We start from the raw sequence: 24,105 nt of genomic DNA, 5'->3' as shown, positions 1-24,105 counted from the left end.
GAGTCACTAGCCACCTGCCAGCACCCAGACACACAGTCACAGCAAAGTGTCTTTACTGTTTAAACAGTCCTGCTGGCACCCATGGCCCCGAGGTCACTGTATGCACTACAATGGGCAGGTGAGGGGGACCTTGGGGCACCCCAGGGCTGTGCGCTGCACGGCACCTGGCTTGGGCAGCAGGCAGTTTGGGTACCCCAAATGTCACTGAACTGTAAAATAAAATAGGTTGAAGAAGACCTTTAAGGTTATCAAGTCCAACCAAGTCCTTTGTGTCCACGTACTCTGTCCTGAGTAAATGGGGATGCTCCTGCCCCTTGCCACCATAGGAATGACCAGGACCTGCCTCTGGCACTGCTTGTGCCACAATCCCTCTCTGGCTGCCAGCACTGCCTGGCACTACCATCCCCACATCCACAATCAGCTGGAGGAGCTGGGTGCCGGCCATGCTTCAGACAATGCTGTGCCTCACACCAGGCTCGTGGGGTGGCTGGAGGCGCAGAGGGGTCCCTGGCGTGTGCTGGCGGCAGCAGACACAGTGCAGGAAGTCAGCAACGTTGTGTCGGAAGAGCTGGCGGCAGGGGTGCAGGTACTGGAAGAATAGGAGCATGAAGTAGATGCCCAGGCAGTAGCCCAGGAGCAGCTGCACCACCAGCAGAGGGGTGCAGACATTCTCATAGACATCTGTCTTGAAGAAGTACCAGAGGATGACGAGGGCTGTGTTCTCTGCCAGCCGGGCCACGTAGTACAAGGCCAGGCGGCCCCAGTTCTGTGACTTGTCAATGAGGTCCCGGTCAGCCAGCTTGAGCTGCACGGCTGACCAGCAGAACATGTTGATGCTGGCATAGAGGAGGGTGAAGGCACAGAGCACCACCACCGTGCCCACCCGACTGAAGTTCTTCTCAATGTTGTCAGGCAGGCGGGTGCCACTCCGCCAGAACTGCACCCAGGGCAAGAAGAAGACTACCAGCAGGTTGATGAGGGCAATGAGGATGATCCAGTGCTTGAAGACAGTGCTGAAGAGCACAAGGACAGCCACACGGGTGGAGATCTCCAGGCTGCGCCACAGGACGATGCAGAGGAAGGCCAGTGGCCGCAGCTGGACCTTGTAGTCATCGTACTTGACCTGGATGGCCAGGATGTTGCAGACGAGCGCTCCATAGGTGACTGACACTAGGCAAATGCCCATCAGGACAGCTGCAGAGGGAGAGGACAGCAAAGTCAGGCAGTGCCAGGATCTGGCATATGTGCAGTGCCAACTCTGGGTGTGAGGTACAGGGTGCCTTGGTTCAATACGAACACTGCTGGGGCAGCTTCATAGCTGGCAGTGACAGATCCTGGGATGGGACAGGTATGAGGGGAGCTGCAGGCAGCAGGAGGCTCTGCTTCCAGATTTCCTCTCTATTCCTGCACTCAAACCAGGCACCACAACCCCTGGCCTGTGCAAGAAATGCTGCTTTGAGGGTGAGTGGGGCACAGTCTGTGCTGTGAGCATCCCTCTGCCCTCACCCAGTACAAGAGCCACACACTGTAGACCACCAGTTACTCTGGTAGCACCTCAAGAGCCACCCTCACCCAGTGGTTGTAAAGCCAAGGTAGTTAGTTATAGGGAAGGCTGGCAGCTGCTCCCATTCAGCACAGCCAGGAAAACTGCTACAGAGGAAAAGGGAAGTTGTGGCTGGTCCCAGTCACACTGTGCTACAAGGGAATAACCAGAAACATGCCAACTGGAATTCACTTCCTGCATTTACTGCTGGAGGAGCACTGATGCTCATCCTCCTGCTTCCACTGTTCCTAATCCCCAAAATACCCTTGCAGAGGGCTGTGACCAAGGAGGGAGTTTCAGTGGGGCATCTCCTGTGTTCCCTTTTTCATGTGCTTGCCACGGGCACAGAGGTCTGGGGTGTCAGCACAGCTAGGAGAGCAGGTCAGTGAGGGCAGCTCCTTCATTGGGTGCTACAAGTGGAATGGTGCAAGAGTCTCCTGCACACCCGTCAGCATGCCAAAGTGGGACTTCAAAGTTTGCATCCCAAGCACATAAACACTCCAGGAGCAGGCAAAGGAGCCTGGGAGTTGGGGCACTGGGCTGGGAAATGCAGCTGCTGAGAAAGGTGCAGAAATAGACCCAGTGGAGGGACTGTGGGGAAACCAGAGCCTGTAACTAGTTGGAAAAACCTAGTGACTAATGCAGACTGGAGCAGTCTGGGGCAAGGACAAGACATTTTAACAGGACAGGTCATGAGGTAAACAGCATGGCTCTGTAGGGCAGACATCTGCAAGCACCAGGGCAGATGCTTTGGTCACATTCTCACCAGCCTCACTCTGAGCTGAAAAGAACTGGCATGGGAAAAGCAAATGACTCACTGGCAGCTGTACCCCTAGCAAGCCCCTGGAGCTTTGGATGCCACACTGGCACATGTTGTGAAGGAGCTGCCACCATGCCCTGGCGGGATCTTGTCTGAAGCCCACGTGCCAGGCACCCTTACCTCGGGCAGCAGGGACGTACTTCTCCAGGATGCTGATGTAGAGCTGGACGGTGAGCTGTGGGATGGAGCCCAGGAAGGCCTGGATGACCGCCATGCGCTTGAAGGCGTTGCGGTGCGTGGCCAGCCGGCGCACCGAGTGCCCCACCTCCTGCTCCATCTCCACCTCGTAGCCGTTTCGCAGCCGACGCTTGCGAGTGATGGTGACATAAGGCTCTTCCTCCTTCCCAGACAAGCAGTACACCACCAGGGCCTCCATGCACCTGTGGGGATCCAGCACCTGTCACCCCACCAGCCGCCCCACTGACCCCCAGCACTGCTCCCAATAGCTCCAGTCCTCCCTTGCCTGGTGCTAGCCAGACCCTGCTCCTGCTGGCCACAGCACAACTGATGTGGGCATCTGTTCAGAAGTGCTGTGGGCAGCACTTGGGAGGGCAGGATGAGGGCAGGGTTGCACCAGGACTGCAGGGATGCCCGCTGGCTGCTCCTCTGCTCCAGCACTCAGGGCGAGCCATGTGGGGCCGGAGGACAACAATTCGCCAGTGAAGGGTACAAGTGCCACAAGAGGTGCAGCATCCAGGGCATGGAAACCATAGGTCTGCTGGGAGCTAGAGCTACAGTAAGGGGTTAACTGCCTTTGGGCTCTGTTTCCCCCACTGGCACAAAATGAATCTCTTCCTCTTAGTGGAGGCAATAAAAACTTTTTGATACTGTCTTTGATGTCTCCTCTTCAGTAGAAGGCTTCTGTGTGCTTCCTTCTCAGTGGGGACGGCAGGAAGGGGAGTGAAGGGTGAAGCGGGGTGTGACATGGGCAGATAAGACAGCACTTCCGCAGGCCCTCCTCTGTAGGGCACCCCCATCTGCAGGGAAGGGAAGCAGGTTTCTCCCCTGATAATCCTTGATGCAAAGGGACCCCCAGCCCCTCTGTCTATGGACAATGCACACCCTCTGAGGTGTCCATTGGCAGTCTGCAGGGAAGGACCCATCTGAGAGGCCTGGCTCCTGCCTGGGGACCAGCTGGCTCTGGGAGCAACAGGATGTCATTATTTATGAGCACCCTGCAGGACAGCAGAAGTTTCTCTGGTTTAGAACCAAATGCAATGCAGTTTTTGGATACATTCTCTTGGCATATCAGGCCCACCTCATTGCAGACACTAACAGGAAAACTTCTTCATCCACAAGACCTGGCTTCAAGGGCAGTCCCAGAAGGCTCCCAGTGTGCTGCTAGACCTTCTCAGCAGGTTGGGCTCCATCTCCAGTCTGAGGAGCTGATTGAAGCATCCCCCAAGAAGCAGATCTGACTGGCATTTGCAAGCAGCCAAGCACTATCCTAACCGCCTCAGACATCTATGGTTGGTGTGGTGAGAGCTGTGACACCACTGTGGGCCAGCACAGACTGATGGGGACCCACAATGAGGCTCTCCTGACAGGGAGCCAAAGTGAGGCTCCTTGGCCACCACTGCAGATGGTGAGAGGATGCTGGTAGCACCCTACTTATTTCTGGTGATGGAGGAAGTGCAGTGCAGGCCACAATGTTTTTGCAGCTCTGTAGGTATGGCAGGCCCTGAAGCATGGATACCAGCGTGCCCTCAGAACTCTGCAGAGATGGTGGCTCTGCCATGCTGCCTGCTGCATTCTCACTGAGCAAGGCGGCCAGGATGGTGGCATCCCAGGGAGAGACTGCAGCATTCCCAAGGAGTGAGAAATCAGCACGTCTCCAGTTTATGCAACATCCACCCCCTCACCTTGCTCTTCCCAGCATGGCTTCGTGGTCCCCAGCTCCCAGGCCAGTCCCACTCCTGTACCCAGCTCCTCTTCTCTATGTCCCACAACCTGTCCCAGGCCTGGGGATCTTTTCTGGGGGCAGGACCCTTGTTCCCATTCACCCTAAAGCAAGCTGGCCAGGACTTGCACCCATGCTCCCAGCCCAAGCCAGTGCCTCAAAGGCAAGCACTGGCTGCAGAAAGCCACTCTGCAAAGAACCTTTCCAGCAACTGAGCTGCAACAGGTTGGGAGAGCAAGTTCAGCCTGGAGCGGGGGCCAGCAAGCAGAAGAGCAACAGCACCCCGCGGCAAGACCGCGGCACCCCTGGGGAGAGACGGCCGAGCAGAAGACACCCCGGGCTGGAGGCCGGGAGCAGCAGTGTCCCCGGGGAGGAGAGGGACGAGGAGGCGGCAGGAGCAGCTCTAGGCACGGGATTTGCTGCACGGACAGATTTCTGATGACAGCCAGTACCCGGGGCGGAACCTCGCTCTCACACGGTGCCCGTGCGCTTTCCAGGAGTCCCTGTGTCCATTGCCAGGGGTCCCCGTATTACTCGTGCAGGGTCCCTATATCCCATACGGAGGGTCTCTGTGGCCCATGTCAGGGGATTCCTGCCTCCCAGTGCCAGCGGTCCCAGTGTCCCATACCGAGTGTCCCCAAGTACCATGCCAGTGGGTCCCCGCGTCCCGTGCCGAGGACCTCCCGTCCTACACCGAGGGTGCCCCGGTCCCCTGCCGTGGAAGCCGCCGTCCCGTGCGGCGCTCACCTGATGATGGGCCCGAGCTGCAGTAGATGCATTAGCAGAACGAGGGGTCGGTCGCGGCTGAGGTCGCGGTGAACGAAGATGAGGGTGAGCTGCACCAGGACGGAGGGGCAGAGCACGAAGAAAACGGTGAGCGCCAGCCAGAAGCGGTCCTCGGAGTGGCTGTAGGAGAGGCAGAGGACGGCGGCCGCTGCCCCCTCCCCGCAGAAAAGCGCCGTCGAGAAGACGATGCCGAGAGGCAGCTTCGCCCGCGACGGGGCGGCGGGGGGCGTGCAGCCCCCGCTCGGGCCGTCCATCCCGGTCCCGGTCCCGGCCCCGGCCCGGCCCGGCCCGGAGGCTCAGCCCCGCCGCGGCGCCATCCCGGGCTGCAGCGGAGAGAAGAGCAGCGCTGCGGGGCGGGGCAGGCGGGCCGGGGCGGAGCGGGGCTCCCCCGCCGCACGGAGCCCCGGCCCGCCCGGGGTACCCCCCGCCCCGAGCAGAGCCGAGCTGCGCCGTGTCGTGCCCCATCAGCGCCCCAGAACCGACCCACTGGGGGGCAGGGAGTAGGATACCCACCGGGCCCCCTTGCCTCCGGGACTCCCCCTCTGCTGTGCTCAGGTCACCACCATTCTTGGAGCCCCCAGCCCCAGGACAGTCTCACCTACATTCGGGCCGCAACACCCAGGGTTTTGCCCAGGATCCTCCAGCCCAGGACTCCCTGTCTCTGCTGGGAACACCATGCCCCAGGACACCCCGAGAATAGAACCATAGAATGGTTTTGGTTGGAAAAGATCGTTAAGATAATCGTGTCCAACCGTCCTCTAGCTCTGCCAAGTCTGGTGCTAGACCATGCTCCTCAGTGCCAGATCTCTGCCTCTTTTAAACACCTCCAGTGATGGGCATTCAACAACCTCCCCAGGGAGCCTTTTCCAGCGTTTGAGAACCCTTTCACTGAACATGCTTCTTCTAATATCCAACCTAAATCTGTCCTGGTGCAACTTGGGAAAGCTTCCTCTAGTCCTTTCACTTGTGACTAGAGAGAAGAGACCTACCCCCTACCTCACTCAAATCCTGTTTTGACCATGACCCAGGGCTTCCCTACCAGCCCAGGACTCCCCTGCAGCACCCACACTGTGATCCCCCTACTCCCACAGTCATCGCTCTACCAGCCCCTATGCTGCACCTTTTGTGTCCCCAAGCCTCTGGAGTCTTCACTCAGACCCCTCCACCTAGTAATGCCCAGATGGGTTCTGGCAGCTACCAGCACCCCAAGATGCAGCATCATGGGGACTCACCACCAGGGCAGAGGTGTCAGGCAGTCCCAAAGACAGTGCAGTCCCACCAAGGAGATGTTAGTGTGGGTGCCAGGCCTGCCTGCAGCCAGGTATATGACTTTTACTGGGCATCTGCCAGGGCACTGCCTGCACCTGCTACCATCCCAGCTTCAGCCACAGGGAAGGGTGAGTGAGCTCAGGACAGGCAGCCTGCCATGCCATGGCCCTGTGCTTTGTGGGGCAGCATGTGGGAGGAAGGGTGTTGCTGAGGCAGGGAGCATTTTGTTATCTCTCAAGACCAGCTGCTACAGGGACACCCTTTCAGGTCCAGCATGCAGCTGGTGTTTGTGTGCAGGGCTGGCCTCAAGATTTGAGTAGGATGCTACAGGGGAGATGTGGCTCCTGTATCTTGGATGTTCCTGCCTCTAGGTAGGAGGTAGTGAAGACCACCTTGGCTAACAGTTGAGCGATGTGATCTCTGGACTCACTAATAGAGCCACACTTCCTAGACCTGAGCCCACTACTCAGACCCACACCCCCTCCCGCCAGCCCCACCTGCCATCCAGGCCTGGGGAGACCAGCTGAGCATAGTCAAGGGACCAGGGTGGGAACACAAGGCTGTCTGGGATGTGCCCCACACTGATGGCCATGGGGCTCCCAGCTCTGCTGACACAGACGTTGGCCCCCAGCACCAGCCCTGCCTCTCCCCCATGAGCAGTGGCATGATGGCAGGCAGCTGCCAGCACAGTGACGCACACACACTGTCTGGCCCCAGCACTTGCTGCCTGCCAGATTACTCAGTCTAGCCTGGGCACACGCCGGCTGGCTGGGAGAGATGGGCCAAGGTAAAGAGTGCTTGAGGTTGGCCAACTTGCCCTGGTGTAGGCAGACTGGGAAGTCTTAGGTAACTTACAAAAGGCACTTGGTGTTCATTCCCTGTCAGCCAGGCCAGCTTGCAAGGAGATTCCTATACTAACACGTCCATCGCTCACCCAGCTCTGTGCAAAACCAAAGCATGAATTGCCCCCCACAAACCCCACCCATGAGAGTTTCCCCCCATTTCACCAGTCTGGAAACATTACCAAGGCTGCTGAGCTTATCAGCAGAGCTGGGAACAAAACCACCTGAGACCTTGAAGGCTACGTCTCCTCTGATGGCAGCTCCCACACAGCAGCAATCCTGGTCTCTGCAGCTGCTCAGTGCTTCTCTTTCCAGGGTTGAACAGCTGCTTCGGGAAACCACAAACACCATGAGCTCATTGAGACTGGCCTGACCGGCAGGGACGGGAGCCCTACGTGTGACTGTTCAGCTCTGGTATGATAGTTACATATTTTCAAGATGTTTTTGGAAAACAGGCTTTCCAAAAAAAGAACCCAGCAGGGCAGAGGGCAAGGGGAGCAGTGTCCAAGCAAAGGACAGTTGGTTGCTCCTGCAGACGCCCAGGGTGGAAGCTGTGCACAGGCAACAGCTGCAGTGGCCCCAGCGTGCAGCCTGGCTGGGAGCTCAGTCAGTGATGGCACATCGTGTGGCACTGCCAGCTGTGCCCACACCTCCGTATTAGCAGAAAGATCAACGTGTAATTTATACTGTTTATGCAGCTTCCATTTCCCCAAATTAAAAGCGTCCCCCACGAGTCTGGCAGGTCACCAAGCCCTTGGCTCAGCAATGCCTGGGCTGCGACTCATCATATTTTTAATTTCATCTTCCCCTGTTTCGTGATGAAATACTTAAGAGCAATTAATTGTTTCAGCAGTCAAGAATTCCAGTCCCTCATCCAGAAGCCCTGAGAGCTGTCAGGGAAACACAGAGGTGAAGCCTTGCAGCAGTTCTCACCCCAGTTATTATCCCATTTGCTGACCCGAGCACGCAGAAGCAGGGAGCTGTTTTCTGGTTCAGGCAGTGAGTCACCCCTAACCCTACCTGCCTGTAGCTTGGTGTTGTAAACAGGAGATCATAAAAGTGATCTGCCACAGACAGCATCGCTGAGCGCTCTTGCCCCACTCCTCTGCCACTCCCTGCGCCCTGTCGCTCAGTGCTTGTGCCTTTGCCTGCAGACCCAGTGACATTGATGTCATAGAGCCACCGCTCACCCTGAGCTGTGGCAAGGCAGAAGGCATTGCCCAGGTGCTGAAGACATCCCATCCAGGTGTTTCCATGTGTAGTGGCCAAGCTTTGGCCAGTGGAGTGGCCAGCTCCTTCACTCTGAACCCTCCCAGGAACAGAACAATCCCTGGGCTGGGTAGGGTGAAGTGACCTCCAATCCAATGCAGAACTGAGCCAAGTGGCAAACAGACAGGGACTGTATTGGCATTACCACTTAGGAAAGTGTGTGGGTTTAGACATGTGGCAGGTTACTTCTGTTACAGTGGCACCCAGAACCTCATCTGTCAGCAGTGCCAGGAGCTGGAGTAGGAGACAAAGGCAGAGGAAAGGACAAAACACTGTGTTCCATGCACAAGGATGGCACGGTGCCACTCGAGACCCTGTTCCAGTACTGGCATTCTGGAGCCTCCCCTTTCCCAGGGATGTCCAAGGTGCAACCCTGAGTCCTGCCACCACATGAGGATAGTTCTACTGTTCCCACAAATGCTTGCCCTGTCCTGGAGGGCATACCAGCTTCATGATTTGCTTAATTCCAGCCTTCATTATTTTCCTAATCCCAGCTTTTATTATTTTGTTAATGCCAGTGCTCAGACAGCACACTTTGAATGCCAGGCTGTGGTGGTGGTGGCTGCCCAGTGATGGCTGCCTGGTGGTGGGAGCCCTCTGTGTGAAACATGGGGTTTGCTGTGCAGTTTTCCAGCCCACTGCACAGCTGTGGGTGCACACGGGCATGTGTGTGTGTGTGTGTGTGTGAAAGCCAGGCTGTATGGGGTTGGAGCAGGCTCCCTCCCCAGCCCTCACTCTGAAAATAGCCGTGTCTGCTCCACACGTCTGCCTGGCGGCTCTGCTCCTGTAAAAGGAGAAGAGAAAAGCTGTTTGGAAATGGCAGGGAGCTCCTTGCCAAAGCCCTTAAAGAGCCCAGGTGAGGAGAGCTGCTGGCACGCTCCTGCAGGCTCTACACTGCCCTGGGCACTGCCACTGCACTAGGACCCAGAGCAGACACTGCTCCCTGAGTGCTGGCTGGGGCATGCAAAGAGCAGGTTGCCAGCTTCCCAAATATAGCCCTGCACACCGAGGGGGAGGCAGCTGCTCAGGGCATGGGGCTGTGCTCCCTCCTGCTGCCTTCCTGGATCTGAAACCTCACCGACTTTGAGCTGGGGATTAAATATTCAGATGGTGCCACACAGAGCGATGGAGGGGATGCTGATGATCCCCTCAAGACCCCATGTGCTGGGTGAAGTGGAAATGACCAAGAGCTCACCGGCTGGACCTGCAGGGAGCAGGGGGTACCAGGAGCCATGCTGTCCCAGCCAGCAGAGCTGGCATCTTGGGGAATCCCAGGAATCTGTGAGCTGGGAACTTTTTACTTAGTTTGGAAATAACTTTGCAAATGCCTGGTGTTCACAGCCTAAACTGTTTGGATTTTGCAGCGCTTTCTCAATAACACAGCCGTACTTTTTTTTCCTGCCCCAGCAGCCTGTGGAAGAATTTCTGGCTGGGGAAATATTCCCCCCCCCCCCCCCCATTTGCTTCTTCATGCAACTGCTTTTGCTGCTCTGTTTCCTCATCTAGCTTTTCTCCTTTATCCTGCTAGGAGGAAAACCTGTGTCTTCCCTGAGGACCTCATCCTTCAAAATCTCACTGCAGGATGCAGGCTGTGCTGAAGCCATCACTGGGCTCAAGGCTAGAGAGCCAGGGTGCTCTTCCAGGTGTGGGCCATGTCATTGCTGCCTCATGGCTTAAACTGAACAAAACAGAGTTATCTTCTTTGAGTCTGGTTATAGGTCTTAGAACGATAGAATAGTTTGGGTTGGAGGAGACCTTTAAGATCACCAAGTCTAACCATTCTCTAGCTCTACTAAGGCTGGTGATAAACCATGTCCTGCAACATCACATCCCTGGCTCTTTTCAAGACCTCCGGGGGTGTGGATTCAGTGACCTCCCTGGGCAGCCTGTTCCAGTGGTGCAAATTGAGGCCATTTCCTCTCATCCTGTAACTTGTTACTAGAGAGAAGAGACCAGCACCCCCATCCCTCCAACCTCCTTCCAGGGAGCTGTAGAAAGCGAGACGGTCTCCCCTCAGCCTCCTCTTCTCCAGACTAAACCACCCCAGTTGCCTCAGCTACTCCTTACCAGACCTGTTCTCCAGACCTTTCACCAGCTTTGTTGCCCTTCTCTGAGCATGCTCCAGCACTTCAACGCTTTTCCTGCTGTGAGGGGCCCCAAAACTGAACTCAGTATTCAAAGTACCAGTACAGGGGAATAATCACTTCCCTGGTCCTACTGTCCACACTGATCCAGGCCAGGATGCTGTTGGCCTTTTTGGCCCCATGGGTAGACACTGGTTCCTGTTCATGTGGCTGTCAACCAGCATCTCCAGGTTTTTTTCTGCTGCACAGCTTTCCAGCCACTCTTCCCCAAGCCTGGAGTATTCATGGGGTTGTTGTGACCCAAATAAGAGATCCAACACTTGGCCTTGTTGAACCTCATCCCACCAATCCAGGCTGTCCAGATCCTTCTGCAGAGCCTTCCTACCCTTGAGCAGATCAGCACTCCCTCCCAGCTTAGTGTCACTTGGAAACTTACTGAGGAAGCCCTCAACCCCCTCATCCAGATCCCTGATACAGATATGAAAGAGAACTGGCCCCATGACTGAGTCCTGGGGCACATGACCAGTGACCGGCTGCCCACTGGCTTTAACTCCATTCACCACCACTCTTTGGGCTTGACCATGCAGGTCTTTGTGACAACTAGACATTCTGAAGTCACACTTCTCTGGTTGCAGCCCCAGCTCAGGCAGCAGGTGATGCTGTAACACTAAATCAGGCAGGAAGTGTTAAAATTACTTTGATAACTGATTCCCCTGTTCCCACCAACTGTAAGAGTGTGCTAGCCCAGCTGGGCTGTGACTTGCACATGCCTGGGCATCCTGGTAGGTAGGAGGGGTGGTTTATGCTCTCATTTCCCCCATCCTTTGCTTCAGAGAAGGAGGAAAGCAGCGGGAGCACTGTAATACTCTCATTCAAACCACGTAGGAGCCCAAGGAAGGCTTGCAGCCATCTCAGGGGCATCGCTTAGCTTCATGCACAGTGTAGGAGTGAGCTGGCACCTTCCCCACACAGCAGTAAGCAGAGCAAACTGAAGCAGAGTAGCTTAAATCCAAGCCCCTCCTGGGAATTTGTGTGTGCTTTGGCTGGGAAGCAGCTGCCCAGAAATTGGGTGAAAAGCAACCAGCTTCTTGCCGCGTTTCCTTCCCTGCTTCTGTGTCCCGCGGTAGTGTGGTGGTACCAATGGCAGGGGAGCAAAGAGTCTTCCGGAGCGAAACACCCACCCCTTGCTCAAAATAGCTTGCACAACGGTTGGTGGCCCCCTGGTGGGGCATGTGAACGGCTTGCAACGTCTTGATGGAAGCCATCCACACTCCCCACTGCCACGCCTACCAACCAGCAAACATCCCCAGTGCCCCAGTTCATTGCCAACAGGTCCGTGTGGCACAGTGCTGGAATTATCTTGCCTTTCCAGCCTGACCACGGCGTGTTTGCCTGTAATTAGCTCTTGAGATTTAAGAGCTAGTAGGATCTGGGGTTATCGTTAGTCACCAGAGCCGTGCTGGGATTTAAAGGGCCGGCGCGGCTCTTTGCATATCCACCGCCTTGCGAGCTCTAGCTGCCGTTCAAGGCGTTAAATAGAAAGATGAGTCCCTCCACATAGCCCGTGCATCTCCTCACCCTACTGTGGATGCCTTTCTGGGCAGAGGCAATGCAATTCTAGGCAAAGTAGGACAGACTGAAAATATTTCCTCCAAGACTTTTTTTGTTCCTTGCAACCACTTCGGGTTTGGTGCCGCTCTGACTCCAGGCTCTTGGTCAATGCTAGAGGCAGCCTCTATACTGCTTTCCCTTGCAAGCTGTCACTCCCCACGTGTGAACTCCAGAGCTCTGCCACCGTCACCCCCCCCGACTCTGCCCCTCACCCCGGGGGTCCCTGGTGTGCTCGGTGCCAGCTTGGGCACGTACTCACGGGGTCTAGGGCAGCCAAGGCAGGGCAGCCTGCCAGCTTGCGTCCATCTGCGCTTCTCTGCGGTCCCTGTGATTTCGCCTTCTTCCCTCTCCTGCAGCACTCCAGCAGGCAGAAATAGCCCCAAAACACGTGCTGCCTTCTGGGAAGTGGTGCCAGCTTCCCAAGCAGCCCCAGCACCCTGGGCACAGCCCTCCCTCTGGGGCTCCCACTGGCACCAATGGCACTAGAGAGTCCAGTCCAGCATAGTGCTGGGGCATGGTCCAGTAACAGGTCTGGTGAAGAACATCTCTGGTTAGAATAAATTCTGCTGTAGAGTTTCTCACCTGGCAACAGTCACCAAGGAAACTCAGATGGCTGCTGCAGGTCCCCTCTGGGACTGCCTAGCGGGGGGGGAGGAGGTCCCCACAGTGCTGGCAGAGGGACTCGGGCTGTACCCCATTTGGCCAGTCATGTGGGCAAGGGGCCAGCATCCAGCTCTGCAACCTGAGCCCGGGCCCGGCAAAGTGCCCATGAATCTGGATGTGGCCCTTATGCTGCCTCTCCAGAGCTGAGTGAGGGTTTTTCTAGTACTGGGGCAGGTTTAGAGGTTTTCTCAGATGTTGAACCTTCTGCGTGTGCATCAGGAGGGGAGCCATGCTCAGGTGCTTGGAGTGTTTCCCAGTCCCCAGTGCTGGTTTGGCTGGCGATTTTTGACACTTAAAAGCAACAGAGCCCCAAGTGCTCAGAGACCTCTGGAATTCCTTTAGTGCCAGAGAGAATGGAGCTCTCACTGACCCTTGGGAAGTTGTACTGCTGCCTCCAGGGCTGCCTGCCACATAGCATTTCCCTATTTATAGCACCTGTGGTCATGCCTCTTCCTGTCCCCTGCCCAACTGTCCCCTCACAGTGCCACCATGAGGCACACAGACAGGTTCTGATTCTTCCAGCAAGTCCTTTCAGCTCTTACACAGCTAATTCTGCAAAAGTCTTCCCAGCCCCATGCTGTCTGCAAACATGGCACTGCCACTGGGCCCAGCAGGATGCTGGCATGGGCACGGGAACAACCGGGAAAGGCCATTGGGCTGGGGACAGGGCTCTGTCCCTGGGCCAGGCTAAGAGAGTTGAGATGCAGCCACTGCCCCATCAACAGCAGCATGGGAGTGAAGAGTAGCTCCAAATCTGGTTGCATGTGGCTGTGATATCAGTACAGAAACTGCCTCCATCAATCATTAACCACATGTGAGGCCCTGCCCATGGTGTGACTCCAGGGTGCATCCCTTGCCCAGGGGTGTGTGCCAAGCTTCCTGGCAGCATGTGGGGCTGGAAGCAAGGGTCCATGCTCAGCCTAGGCTTGCACCCCTGGGGCCAACCTGGAGCCATGTGATGCCTGGCGGCATCTCAGCATGCTTGGCTCATGGCTGGGGCTCAGCTGATTGAGGTCATGCTGCTGGTGCTGGGTGGTTTATCATGGACTGAAGTGAAGCAGTGGGATCTCTGTTTGCCCCTCAGTTTGGCTTTTAGTGGGTTGCATGTCCTCATCCCTCAGACCCCACTTACCCTACCCAAAGCCCTTCCAGCTTGGACATCCCTGTGCAGCCTCTTCTCCTCTGCACACAACATCAGTGTGCCAGGGAGGGCAGCCCCAGCTGGAGAAAGCAGCAGGAAACCTGAGGAGCAAGATAAGAGCTTTGGGTTGCAGATGAAGAAGTTGGGGCTTTCTTGGTTTTCTGGCCTATTGTCTGAAGGTCCTCACCACCTCCCTGCTCCCAGTCAGGTGCCTGCTTGGGCTGGCTGGTATTTCTGGACTTGCTGCTGTTCAGAGGGCATGAAACACAGGCAGCGAGTGGTGATGGTGATGTCCCCCAGCCCTGGGCAGGCAGCTGAGCCATGCACACTGTGCAGGGACTACTCCTTGCAGAGGCTGCAGAGCAACATCCATGCAGGGATTAGGCATCAAGGAGCCAGGGACACCATTCGTTAGAGGAGACGCTAATTCAGCTGGAAACCCCACATGGGCTGTCAGGTGATGTCCCCACCACAAGCCATCTAAGGCAGTGATGGAGGTGTGAGGCTGCCCAGTGCTGGATGGGTAATGCAGTGCCATGGTGTGCCACTCGATGTGCCAGGCAGCCCCACAGCACTCCATGCCCCAGAGGCCACCGGCCTGGGCTGACCCCCTCAGGATTAAGGAGGCTACGAGGAGTAAGTAATTTAAATCCAGATTAGATTTAATCAGTTGCTACGCAAAGGGATGTGAGCAGGGGCCATGCAGTGGGGATGAGCAGGTGAGAGGCCGATGGGGCTCCTGCCGTGCAAGAAGGGACTGCCAGGACAGGGTCCAGCCAAGGGGGGGTTGTGCCCTCAGGCTTTTGGCTGGGGGCACTGAGGTTTGTCTCCAGGCTTGTGTCCTGTGTAGCAGGCTGGAGGCAGCAGTACTGGGCTGCAGGACAGGGCTCTCCCAGGTGAGATGCACCTCACCACAGGGAGAAAGCACAGGCAGGAGGACAAAGCACAGGGACACAGAGGGCTGCTCACTTCATAGGTGTTGAAGAGAGGCCATCCTTCCGTGGGGCTGTCAAGAATGTTCCACCTCTTCTCTCACTGCTGGTCGTGGCTGCAGGCTATACAGGAACCTGTCAGGTAGGTCCCCATGCCTGCTTCTTGGGGATCCCAGGGTGGGCACAGTATCTATCCATGCGTTTACCGGTGAGGACCCCTGTGCAATAACACTGTGAGAACAGTGCCCCTTGCAGGAACCGTCCCCAAACCGCAGAGTAAGTCACACAAATATCCCTGCTGCCTCTCCAGCAGGTAGGAGCTGGCCAGGGAAGGGAGCAGGGTGGACAGGGGTGCACATGTAGGAAGATATCCAGCAGGATCCCTCCTGTGCAAACTCAGCAGCTCCCCAAGAAAGCTGAGAAGGACAGACTGAAATATAGGCAGCTGTATTTGCATGTGTCAGGAGACCAGGTTCATTCTCTGGGGATGGTGCTGTACCAGCCCAGGTAGATGCTCGTGTGGGTCCTCTCCCACCAGCTAGGACACATTGCAGTAGTGCTGGAGTTGGAGCTGTGCCACCTACACAGCCTGGTCTATATGTTTAAGGAAGAGAGCAACACTGAATGACTATTGTGGCTTGTCAACCACAGGGAAAATATTCTGTGCATAGCTGTGGTGGAGCACGTCACTGGAGACCAAACAGGACTTTAGCAACAGGAAAAACCTCCTGAGTCTGGGCAGAATCTTGTAAAATGTCCTTGCTGCCTCTCCCCAGCTATGTGTACCCGTAATTACTGACCAGGAAGGACACCAAAAACAATCCTTAACTGTTTGCATATAAGGAACAGTTTCTTTGGCCCATGCATATCATTGCTTCATCCTGTATGATGTGAGAAGGAATCCTTGCCATGAGAAACACACTGAAGGCCCCACAGTGCGACTATCCCACAGTGCTGGTGTTGCTTCATGTGCCTTTGCCTCCCCTTGTCCTCTTCTGGGCACCAGGGACTGTCTCTGTCCTTGCCCCCAGCTCAGCCAGAGCCTGTGTGACTTTCCTGCCCCTCTCCTGGCTGAAGCACAGCCACTGTGCACAGGGTCTCTTGCCTGGAAGCCTTGGGGGTAGCAGTGGTCACTGCTCTCCATGGAGCACAGCCTTCCTCTGGGATGCTCACCCACTCTTGTCACTTCTCAGGAAGGTCACCCTCCTTGTCATGGGGCTGGACAACGCAGGGAAAACTTCTGTCATCATGGACATAGAGAAAGGTGAGGACCAGCACAACCTCAGAAGCAGCCTCAGCTGGAGGCAGCATCTTTGTGGTACTTTCCAACCAAGCCTTGAAGGATTGAGACCTTTGAGACAGAGCTGCTGTGCTGGGGCAAGGGTGCAGGGCAAAGGCCATGCCTTGGGGAGCCCTGGTAGTGGGGATATGTTCTGGGGAGGAGGAGGCACTGCCATGGTTATGCTCCCAGGCTTGCTGTGCCAGCTCTCTTCCCTCTGCCTCACACAGCTCTGGCGAGTGAGGTGCTGCCCACAGCACAGCCCGGCCAGACCTGCCTGCGAATGGGCAGGTTTGAGGTGACACTGGTGGACCTGCCCGGGGCCCAGCGCTCTCGCAGCACCTGGCGCAGCTACTATAGTGAAGCCCACGGACTCCTCTTTGTCCTGGACTCCAGTGATCTGGCACGGATGGAGGAGGCCCACAAAGTCCTGAGCCGTGTCCTGAGCCATCCTGACATCTCTGGGAAGCCCATCTTGCTGTAAGGCTGAGTGCTTGTTGTGTTTGGGGTGTGGAGGGAGTGGGGAACTATTGCTGGGATCGTGGGGTGCATGGCCGGGCTGCTGTGGGGGTGTGGTGCCCAGGGGACTATCAGAGGGTGGTGGGACATGGGAACCCCAGTGGAGCTCGGGAGTTGGGAGCATTGCGGGAGAGGGGCTTGAGGAAGGGGCTCTAGAGCCTGATAAGGGTCAGGGCACATCTTTGCCTAGTGGCAGCCAAACTGGGAGAAAGCATCCAGCCTCCACAACGGGGTGAGAGCCGCTGTTCCGTGTCCCAGGCTGGCCAATAAGCAGGACGCGGCGACTGCCCTCCTGCCCTGCGAGGTGATCGAGCGCCTGGCCCTGGAGCGGCTGGTCAACGACAACCGCTCGCCCTGCCGCATCGTGAGTGCGGGGCTGGACCCCCGTCCCGCTCCTCACCGGGGCTGGTCCCCCCGTCCCGCTCTTCACCGGGGCTGACACCCCCGGCCTTACTCCACAAGGGAGTTGACCCTGCCCCTCGTCCCGCAGGAGCCCTGTGCCACCAAGCGCCCCCCTCCCGCCGGCCCGGCCCGCACCATCCTGCCGGGGCTGCGCTGGCTCCTCCGCACCGTCCCCGCAGCCCCGCTACCGCGGCCCGCCGCTGTCGCTACCCCGCCCGGTGCCGGCCCCAGAGCAGCCCGCAGCCGCCCCCCCCGTCCGCAGGTGGGTGTGAGGCTCCACGAGTGCATGTCCCCATCCCCGTTCTCCACTCCTCCCTGAGGGGCTCCCCCCAACCCCCCCGCGCCGTGCTCTCGTCCGTGCTCTCGCCCCTCCAGGGACCCGCCACCCGCCGGGGAGGATGCTCAAGAGGGCACGGATAAGAGCGGGGAGCCCCGGCCGCTGCGACCCACCCGACGACGACTGCCCCCGGTGAGCCAGCCCGGGATGGAACAGGATGAAAGGGACGAAGCGGGATGGAATGAGGTGGAACGGGTTGGAATGTGGTGGAACGGGATGGAATGGGATGGAACAGAATTAATGGAATAGAACAAGGATTCTGCCAAAGGGTGAGTGCCAAGAGGATGGAGCCAGGCTCTTCTCGGCAATACCCAATGACAGGACAAGGGGCAGTGAGTGGAAATTGAGGCATAGAAAGTTCCATGGAAACAGGAGGAAGAATTATTTCACTGTGAGGGTGACAGAACACCGGAACAGGCTGCCCAGGGGGTTGTGGATTCTCCCTCTTTGGGGATATTCAAGACCTGCCTGGATGCATTCTGCTCTAGGTGATCCTGCTCTGGCAGGGGGGGTTGGACTGGATGGTCTCTTGAGGTGCCTTCCAGCCCATAACATTCTGTGGTTCTGTGATCTTCCCCTCAATCCCTTTACTTTGCCAAGGATGAGAGCTTGAAGTGCCCTGGGAGAAGGAAGAGGAGGGTGAAGGTGAGGAAGAAGAGCTCAGGGCAGCCAAGCCCAGCTGAAGAGCCGGAGGGACCAGGAGGAGGAGGTGACAGCCGAGCCGGGGCTGCCAGGGGGCTGTTGCCTCCCAATAGGGTTGGGCAGGAGGAGCCTGTGCCCACTGTAATGACCACCCTTCACCCAGGTGAGAGGCAGCTGTGGGGGCCTACTGGCACCACACCTCTGAGGACCCCCTAGGACACTCTGCAGGGTGGTTTGGGGAGCCAGCAACACAGTGGTATGCCAGACTGCTGGTCATGCCATCCCTGTTAGTGTTGCTTGCAGATCAGCTGGGCAGTCTGACCAGGGAAGAGCAGAGACAACTCAGAGCATCTCCATGGAGGTGCTGGAGGGCTGAGGATCCCCCTGCAGCAGTTGTCTCAGCTGATTTCATTACAAGTGCATCCTTGCCTTGAGGTGGAGCTTCAGTTATTTATTTCTCCATCCAGCACAGGGCATGAAAAAGAAAAAGAAGAAGAAAATCAAGAATAAAATCAAGTCACAGGAACCTGCTGTGGAGCAGCAGCCCGAGGAGGTCTCAAGCACCTTTGGTTGGTATTCCCCAGGACAGATTTTGCTGAGAAGTATTATGAGGTTTGGCCTGTTGGCAGCAGGGTGTGGGCTGTGCAGCAGCCCTTGGCCATGGGCTGCTTGGTGCAGAGACAATGACAGAAACAAGGGCTGCTGCCAGGCAAGGTGGGGGCTGTTGAGGAGACTGGGATGTCCTTGCAGACCTCACCCAGCATAGGCTGCCAAGCTGGGCTCCAGAACTGGCCTCTGTACTGGTGCCTGACTGTTTCCCTTTCTCCTAGATTTGTACCGCCGAGCGATGCTTGCTCTGAAGATGAGGCAGGATCAGAGGAAATAGCAATCTGCCATCATCCCCTGAGCAGGAGGGCATGTCTCAGAAGATGTGTGGCCTAGGGGACCCCAGACTTCAGTGGCAGTGGGACCTATCCTCATGCAGGGCTTCTGTGGTGCCTGGCCAGGGTTGGCAGCCCTGGGCAGCAGGTCCTAGGCCATGAACAACATCGTTGTCCTCTGCATGGATTGAAAACAGCAATCCGTAGGAGTGAGCCAAAAGCACTTTTGTAAGATGCTTCTCTGGCAGCCAGGCCACAAACCCTTTTGCAAAGGGAACAGAGGCCACTTGCCTACCCTGTGTTAGCATTCTGTGGAAGTCTGAACCCAGCTGAGCATGTGGAAGAGAGGAAGAGCAGAGCAAATATCTATCCCAGGGGAAAAGCCTGTCTCTTGAGCTGGCTGTTGCCCAAGCAAATCTGTCTTGGCAGATCAGGGGCTGAGTCAGCCCCTCCTTCAGTCCCTGGCTGCTGCCTGGACAAGTTTTATTTCCTGATGGTGAAGGTCAGAGAGCACTCATGGATGGTCTGCAGAAGAGTTTCACTCAGCCTCTCGTCATCAGTCACATCAGGCAGGGCTGTCAGGAGCGCCCCCTCATGGTGGACGAGTGCGATGCCCGTGTGCCTGTGCATCCTTGCAGTCCATCAGGGAAGATTTAGTTCAACAGCAGGTGGTGGAGGAGGCTGCTGCAGGCTCCTTTCCCAGAATCGTTCCTCCTGGTCTTACCACCCTCCCAGAGTGGACAGTGATGACCTGCGGGTGAAGCAATATCCTCCCGTGTCATTGACAGCCTGGCACTCTGCAGTCCTCAGCAATTCCTAATCCATGCTCAGCTCAGCTCTGTGATGGGAGAATGAGCAGCATCCACACCCCAACACAACCTGTCTGTGGCACACACCATGTCTGGCAGAGCCATACTATCACAGGGACTGCGACGTACTGGAGTGCTTCTGCTGCCCAGCTCTGTCGGGGTCCATGTGCAGGGACACTACTTGCCAGAGCTGGAAATGTTTTACATAAAGGCAGAGGGCCAGCAGCTTTCCCTTCATTGCTGCAACAATGCTGGGACTTGAGCTGTGCTCTCACCAGAGCCTGAGTCACCTCTGCTCCCATCACTGCTGGTGAACTGGCAATGCCTTGGTGGTCCAGGGGAATTAAAACCAGTAGACCCCTTCCCTCCGTGGGGCTGAGAAGAGGAAAGAAGAGAAACTCCAGCCACTCTGCCCTGTCAGTCTGCTGTAAAGTTCTAACTCTGCCAAGTTCAGCTGTCAATGACTACAGGGGTTCATTGCAAGTAAATTGTAAATAATGAGAGCACAAATGAACACTCACACAAAAATACAGTGCTTGGAAAAACCTTTGTCTCTGTCTGGTGGGGATCCCAGCAGTTGCAGTGCTATGGGCAAGGTGAGAGGGCAAAGTGGGGACCTGTGCCTGGAGCAAATTCTCCTGGGTTGGGCTGGCACTACACATGCCCCCACAGGGACTGGCCCAGGCAGCCAGCCAGGCTCCTTTCACTGGGGTCATGGATGGACATGGGGAGAGAAAGTTTATCCCTTCTAATGGCTGCTTCTCATGAACCCACCAGATCTGGGACAAGGCCAAGTCCTCCTGAAGCTCCCTAAACCAGCTCATGGCCATGCTGAGACTGAGCCTTGCTTGCCACAGCTCTGAAATCATGAGGAGAGAGGGAGCTGAGTGGATTTGGGAGCATTTGGCATGGCCAGCTGGCAGCCACCTCCCTCAGGTGCTCTTTGAGGTTTGTGGCAGTGAAGCTTCTCAGCACCAATGCTGGTAGCTGTGCAGGGACGCAGCATGCCCTGTGTGACACTCAAAGCCAGAGGAGATAGCCATCAAGACAAGTTCAGAGGCAGAACTGGTCTGACTGGTACTGCTGGGCAGCTGAATGAAACTTTCCCTGGAAGCCAGCTGTAAGTAACCAGTTAGATTGATCTAAGGCACTTTGCCCTAACGAAATGACCTGCAGTGAGTGGTACAGGCAGGCAGCTCAAACACATTCCAACATCTAACCCCTTGCCCTGGTGTTTCCATGGCTGTAGAGAAGCTAAACCCTACTACAATCAGAAGAGAGGTCTGCACCAACCAGGAATTACTTTTATCTTCTTTAAGAAGGTGAGCAGCAACAACTCCATGTTAAAAATCGTCTCTATGAAAGCCAGAAACATCTCAAAAATGAGCTCTTAAGACCAATGTGAACAAAGATAAAGCAAAATATATTAACTAATGGCCACTCAGTGCCAAGGGCTGGGCTGCTCCTGCCATGCATGAAAGGCAGCAGCTTCAACAGGAGGTTGCACACTTGGGACAGGCAGAGTGACCAGAGCCCCCTTTTCAGAGAATCACAGAATCACAGAATCACCAAGGTTGGAAGAGACCTCAAAGATCATCAAGTCCAACCTGGCACCACAGACCTCATGCCTAAACCATGGCACCAAGTGCCACAACCAATCCCCTCTTGAACACCTCCAGGGATGGGGACTCCACCACCTCCCTGGGCAGCACATTCCAATGGCAAACGACTCTCTCTGGGAAAAACTTTCTCCTCACCTCGAGCCTAAACTTCCCCTGGCACAGCTTGAGACTGCGACCTCTTGTTCTGTGCTGGTTGCTTGAGAGAAGAGACCAACCCCCTCCTGTCTACAACCTCTCTTCAGGTAGTTGTAGAGAGCAAGAAGGTCTCCCCTGAGCCTCCTCTTCTCCAGGCTTCTTCCATCATTCTCTTCCTGCTATTTATCTTACATCCTCGTAGCTGAATAACCAGGAAGGGCGGGAGGTCTCTGGGAGGTATGGTCCTGAGTGTCACTGCCTGCTGCCAGTGGGGCAAGGTGCAGCTCTGCCCAGACTGGTCCCAGTGTGCCAAATCTGCTGGCGGGTGTGCTGAGGTGTGGTGCCCAGCAGCAATGTTTGCCATGAGGAGACATCCCCAAGAATGAGATGGTGATGAATGAAACACTCCCACAAGTCTTGGGTCTGTTGGAAAGTGCTGGAGCTTCAAACATGCTGAGAAGCATGAAGCAATGCAACTGCAGCTGCCCTGAGGAGACCCTGTGGTTGATGTGGATGATCTTAAAGGTCTTTTCCCACCTCAATGATTCTAGGATTTGGGGATTCTGTGATCTTCTGTCTACTGATGCAGAAAGTAAATGGTGTTGACAGCATTTTTGTTCAGGGAGAACTGGAGCAACCTGGGTGATACAACCATGCTTCACATTTAGACACTTTTACATTATCTGGCACAACCTTCTTGTCAGGTTTCCAAAGGAGCTGTCTCAGGGAGGTCAGGTTAGGCAAAACCTGGTTCCTGCCTGCAGGAGCATTTTTGTTGTGTCTAAGGCTGGGGTGCAGCAGCATTGTTGCAAACTGCTGATGCAGAAGTAGGTGTGAGATTTGCAGATCTGCAGCCCAATCCTTTTTGACAGTGATAATTCAGGGAGTCCATGGCTGCCAGCATAGCCACCAGCAGCTCTCTCCAAAGCACGAGTCCTTCTAAAACTGAGGGATGGAAGGAGACTACACTTGTTTGGGCTTTACAAAAGTTGTTGATGGTTTGTATGGTACCATGAGGAGGTGAAGAGAGATTTCAGCAAGTGCCTGTAGGTACACACCTACACCAGGGCATGGCTGGACCCACCTTTTCATACCAACCTTGCCTTGCACAATTGGATTTTCTCATGGTGTTTGTTATTGCTATCAAAATTTAATTGAGTGAACTGAAACTTGGAGGCTAGCAGAGACACCACTGCTCTTTTGAGACAAGGGGTGGGAAGAGCACTTCTTGGACAGCACATCTCCAAGCTCTCCAGGCAGTGAGAAGACCCGAAGAAGATGTGGCAGATGGGACTATTTGGCAAGGCTGCTGGCCCCACTGGCTGCACCCACAGCCCTGCTGTGCTTTCACCTACTTCATTACACTTTGCTTTCTGCCCAATGCCAGGACTTAATTTTCTACCTCCTCCTTGCTCTTCTCTACCTCCAGAAGAGGACTAGGAAGGTGATATTGACTCCGAGAGCTCCTCTGAGAGTCCTTGACTTGTCCCACATATTGGGCAAGGCAGGAGGTCCTCCCACAGCAAGCTGGTGTGAGATGCACAGCTATCTCTTATGTTGTATTTTATTAATAAAATCTCAATTGTGTATTTTCCCCCTTTTATGAGACTGCCCAGGAGAATGTGACCCATCATGGGTCTCACTATCACTTCCAGTTTTTGGATGCAGAGATCCTTTGGGAGTCAGCCTTCCTGACACTGACAGTGAGGATGCCCCATGATCTGAGGGGCAGAATGGGGAAGGGTCAGCCTAGTCCTGGGGTGCTTTGAACATTGCTTTAGGGCTGTACAGGCCATTCAGTGCAAGTGTGACTGATCCCCTTTAATGGATGTTTTGCAAGGCAAATGCAAAGGGCCACACCCTGCATGTTGCTGCAGGTGTTCCTCATTCCCCACCAGCCTCCCTGTGAATCTCTCTTCGGTGTTGTAGGGCATGGAAACTACCAGGGCAAAGTTAAGCCTTCTTTAGGAACAGAGACTAGGGCTTGTGATGGGTGAGGTCCATGCAGCTCCTCTTTCCTCTGTTCCAAGTTAAAGGTAATTGAAAAACAAACAAACAAACCAATTACAAAACTCTTGTCCTGCAGCAGCAATGACTGTTTGGGAGGTGAGCAGCCTCTGCTCCCTGGCTTTGCTACCCTTTGGGATAGAGCTGGGGTGCTGGCCAAGAAGGCCAATGGTATCCTGGGGTGAAGAAGAACATGACCAGCAGGCTGAGGAATGTTCTCCTCCCCCTCTCCTTTGCTCTGGTGTGGCCTCACTTGGAGTATTGTGTCCAGTTCTGGGCTCCCCAGTTCAAGAAGGAGAGGGAACTACTGAAGTGAGTCTAACAGGGGGCCACAAAGATGCTGAGGGGAATGAAACATCTCTCAAAAGGAGAGGCTGAGAGACCTGGGGCTGTTTAGTCTGGAAAAGAGCAGACTGAGAGGAGTCTTATGGATATAGATGCATATAGATATCTAAATGCATGTAGATATCTTATGCATATAGATATCTAAAGGGTGGAGGTGAAGTGGATGGGGCTGGATTCTTTACACTGGTGCCTGATGATAAGACAAGGGGCAGTGAGTACAAACTAGAACACAGGAGGTTTCACTTGAACTTAAGGAGGAACTTCTTT

The 24,105-nt window shown here is 55.6% G+C and overlaps 2 protein-coding genes across 4 annotated transcripts; one reads left to right on the top strand and one right to left on the bottom strand.

Moving 5' to 3' along the window:
• Positions 1 to 36: 36 nt before the first annotated feature.
• On the bottom strand, positions 37 to 12,518 carry XKRX (XK related X-linked). Of its 3 annotated transcripts, XM_068151818.1 has the most exons (5): positions 12,384 to 12,518; positions 7,343 to 7,485; positions 5,011 to 5,372; positions 2,484 to 2,743; positions 37 to 1,194 (listed from the first exon to the last, which is right to left on the bottom strand). In XM_068151818.1, exons 3-5 carry the CDS (start codon positions 5,301 to 5,303, stop codon positions 449 to 451), a joined length of 1,299 nt encoding a protein of 432 aa, XP_068007919.1. In that variant the 5' UTR covers positions 5,304 to 5,372; positions 7,343 to 7,485; positions 12,384 to 12,518; the 3' UTR covers positions 37 to 448. The 3 variants fall into 3 exon arrangements, with proteins under 3 accessions (XP_068007919.1, XP_068007920.1, XP_068007921.1); XM_068151819.1 differs by lacking the exon at positions 7,343 to 7,485; XM_068151820.1 differs by lacking the exons at positions 7,343 to 7,485; positions 12,384 to 12,518 and adding an exon at positions 6,282 to 6,743.
• Positions 12,519 to 14,627: 2,109 nt separating this feature from the next.
• ARL13A (ADP ribosylation factor like GTPase 13A) lies at positions 14,628 to 20,262 on the top strand. The gene is made up of 10 exons (XM_068152253.1): positions 14,628 to 15,002; positions 16,054 to 16,124; positions 16,370 to 16,619; positions 16,917 to 17,022; positions 17,149 to 17,265; positions 17,297 to 17,322; positions 17,436 to 17,529; positions 17,998 to 18,202; positions 18,507 to 18,608; positions 18,870 to 20,262. Exons 1-10 carry the CDS (start codon positions 14,944 to 14,946, stop codon positions 18,923 to 18,925), a joined length of 1,086 nt encoding a protein of 361 aa, XP_068008354.1. The 5' UTR covers positions 14,628 to 14,943; the 3' UTR covers positions 18,926 to 20,262.
• The last annotated feature ends 3,843 nt before the right edge of the window (positions 20,263 to 24,105 follow it).

Source organism: Melanerpes formicivorus, unplaced genomic scaffold, assembly GCF_026170545.1.
Source record: "Melanerpes formicivorus ecotype bairdi unplaced genomic scaffold, bMelFor1.0.p_v2 SCAF_22, whole genome shotgun sequence".
Lineage (NCBI taxonomy): Eukaryota > Metazoa > Chordata > Aves > Piciformes > Picidae > Melanerpes > Melanerpes formicivorus.
This window is presented reverse-complemented; position numbering and strand designations above follow the sequence as displayed.

What these genes read in the sequence shown, in the direction of transcription:
- XKRX (XM_068151818.1), bottom strand. Translation starts at nt 5,303, where the DNA reads ATGGACGGCCCGAGCGGGGGCTGCACGCCCCCCGCCGCCCCGTCGCGG. An exon ending in CAGCTCGGGCCCATCATCAG is followed by an intron (nt 2,744 to 5,010) that starts GTGAGCGCCGCA and finishes GGATCCCCACAG; the next exon opens with GTGCATGGAGGCCCTGGTGG. An exon ending in GTACGTCCCTGCTGCCCGAG is followed by an intron (nt 1,195 to 2,483) that starts GTAAGGGTGCCT and finishes CTCCCTCTGCAG; the next exon opens with CTGTCCTGATGGGCATTTGC.
- ARL13A (XM_068152253.1), top strand. Translation starts at nt 14,944, where the DNA reads ATGTTCCACCTCTTCTCTCACTGCTGGTCGTGGCTGCAGGCTATACAG. An exon ending in TCTGGGAAGCCCATCTTGCT is followed by an intron (nt 16,620 to 16,916) that starts GTAAGGCTGAGT and finishes TCCGTGTCCCAG; the next exon opens with GCTGGCCAATAAGCAGGACG. An exon ending in ACCGCTCGCCCTGCCGCATC is followed by an intron (nt 17,023 to 17,148) that starts GTGAGTGCGGGG and finishes CTCGTCCCGCAG; the next exon opens with GAGCCCTGTGCCACCAAGCG.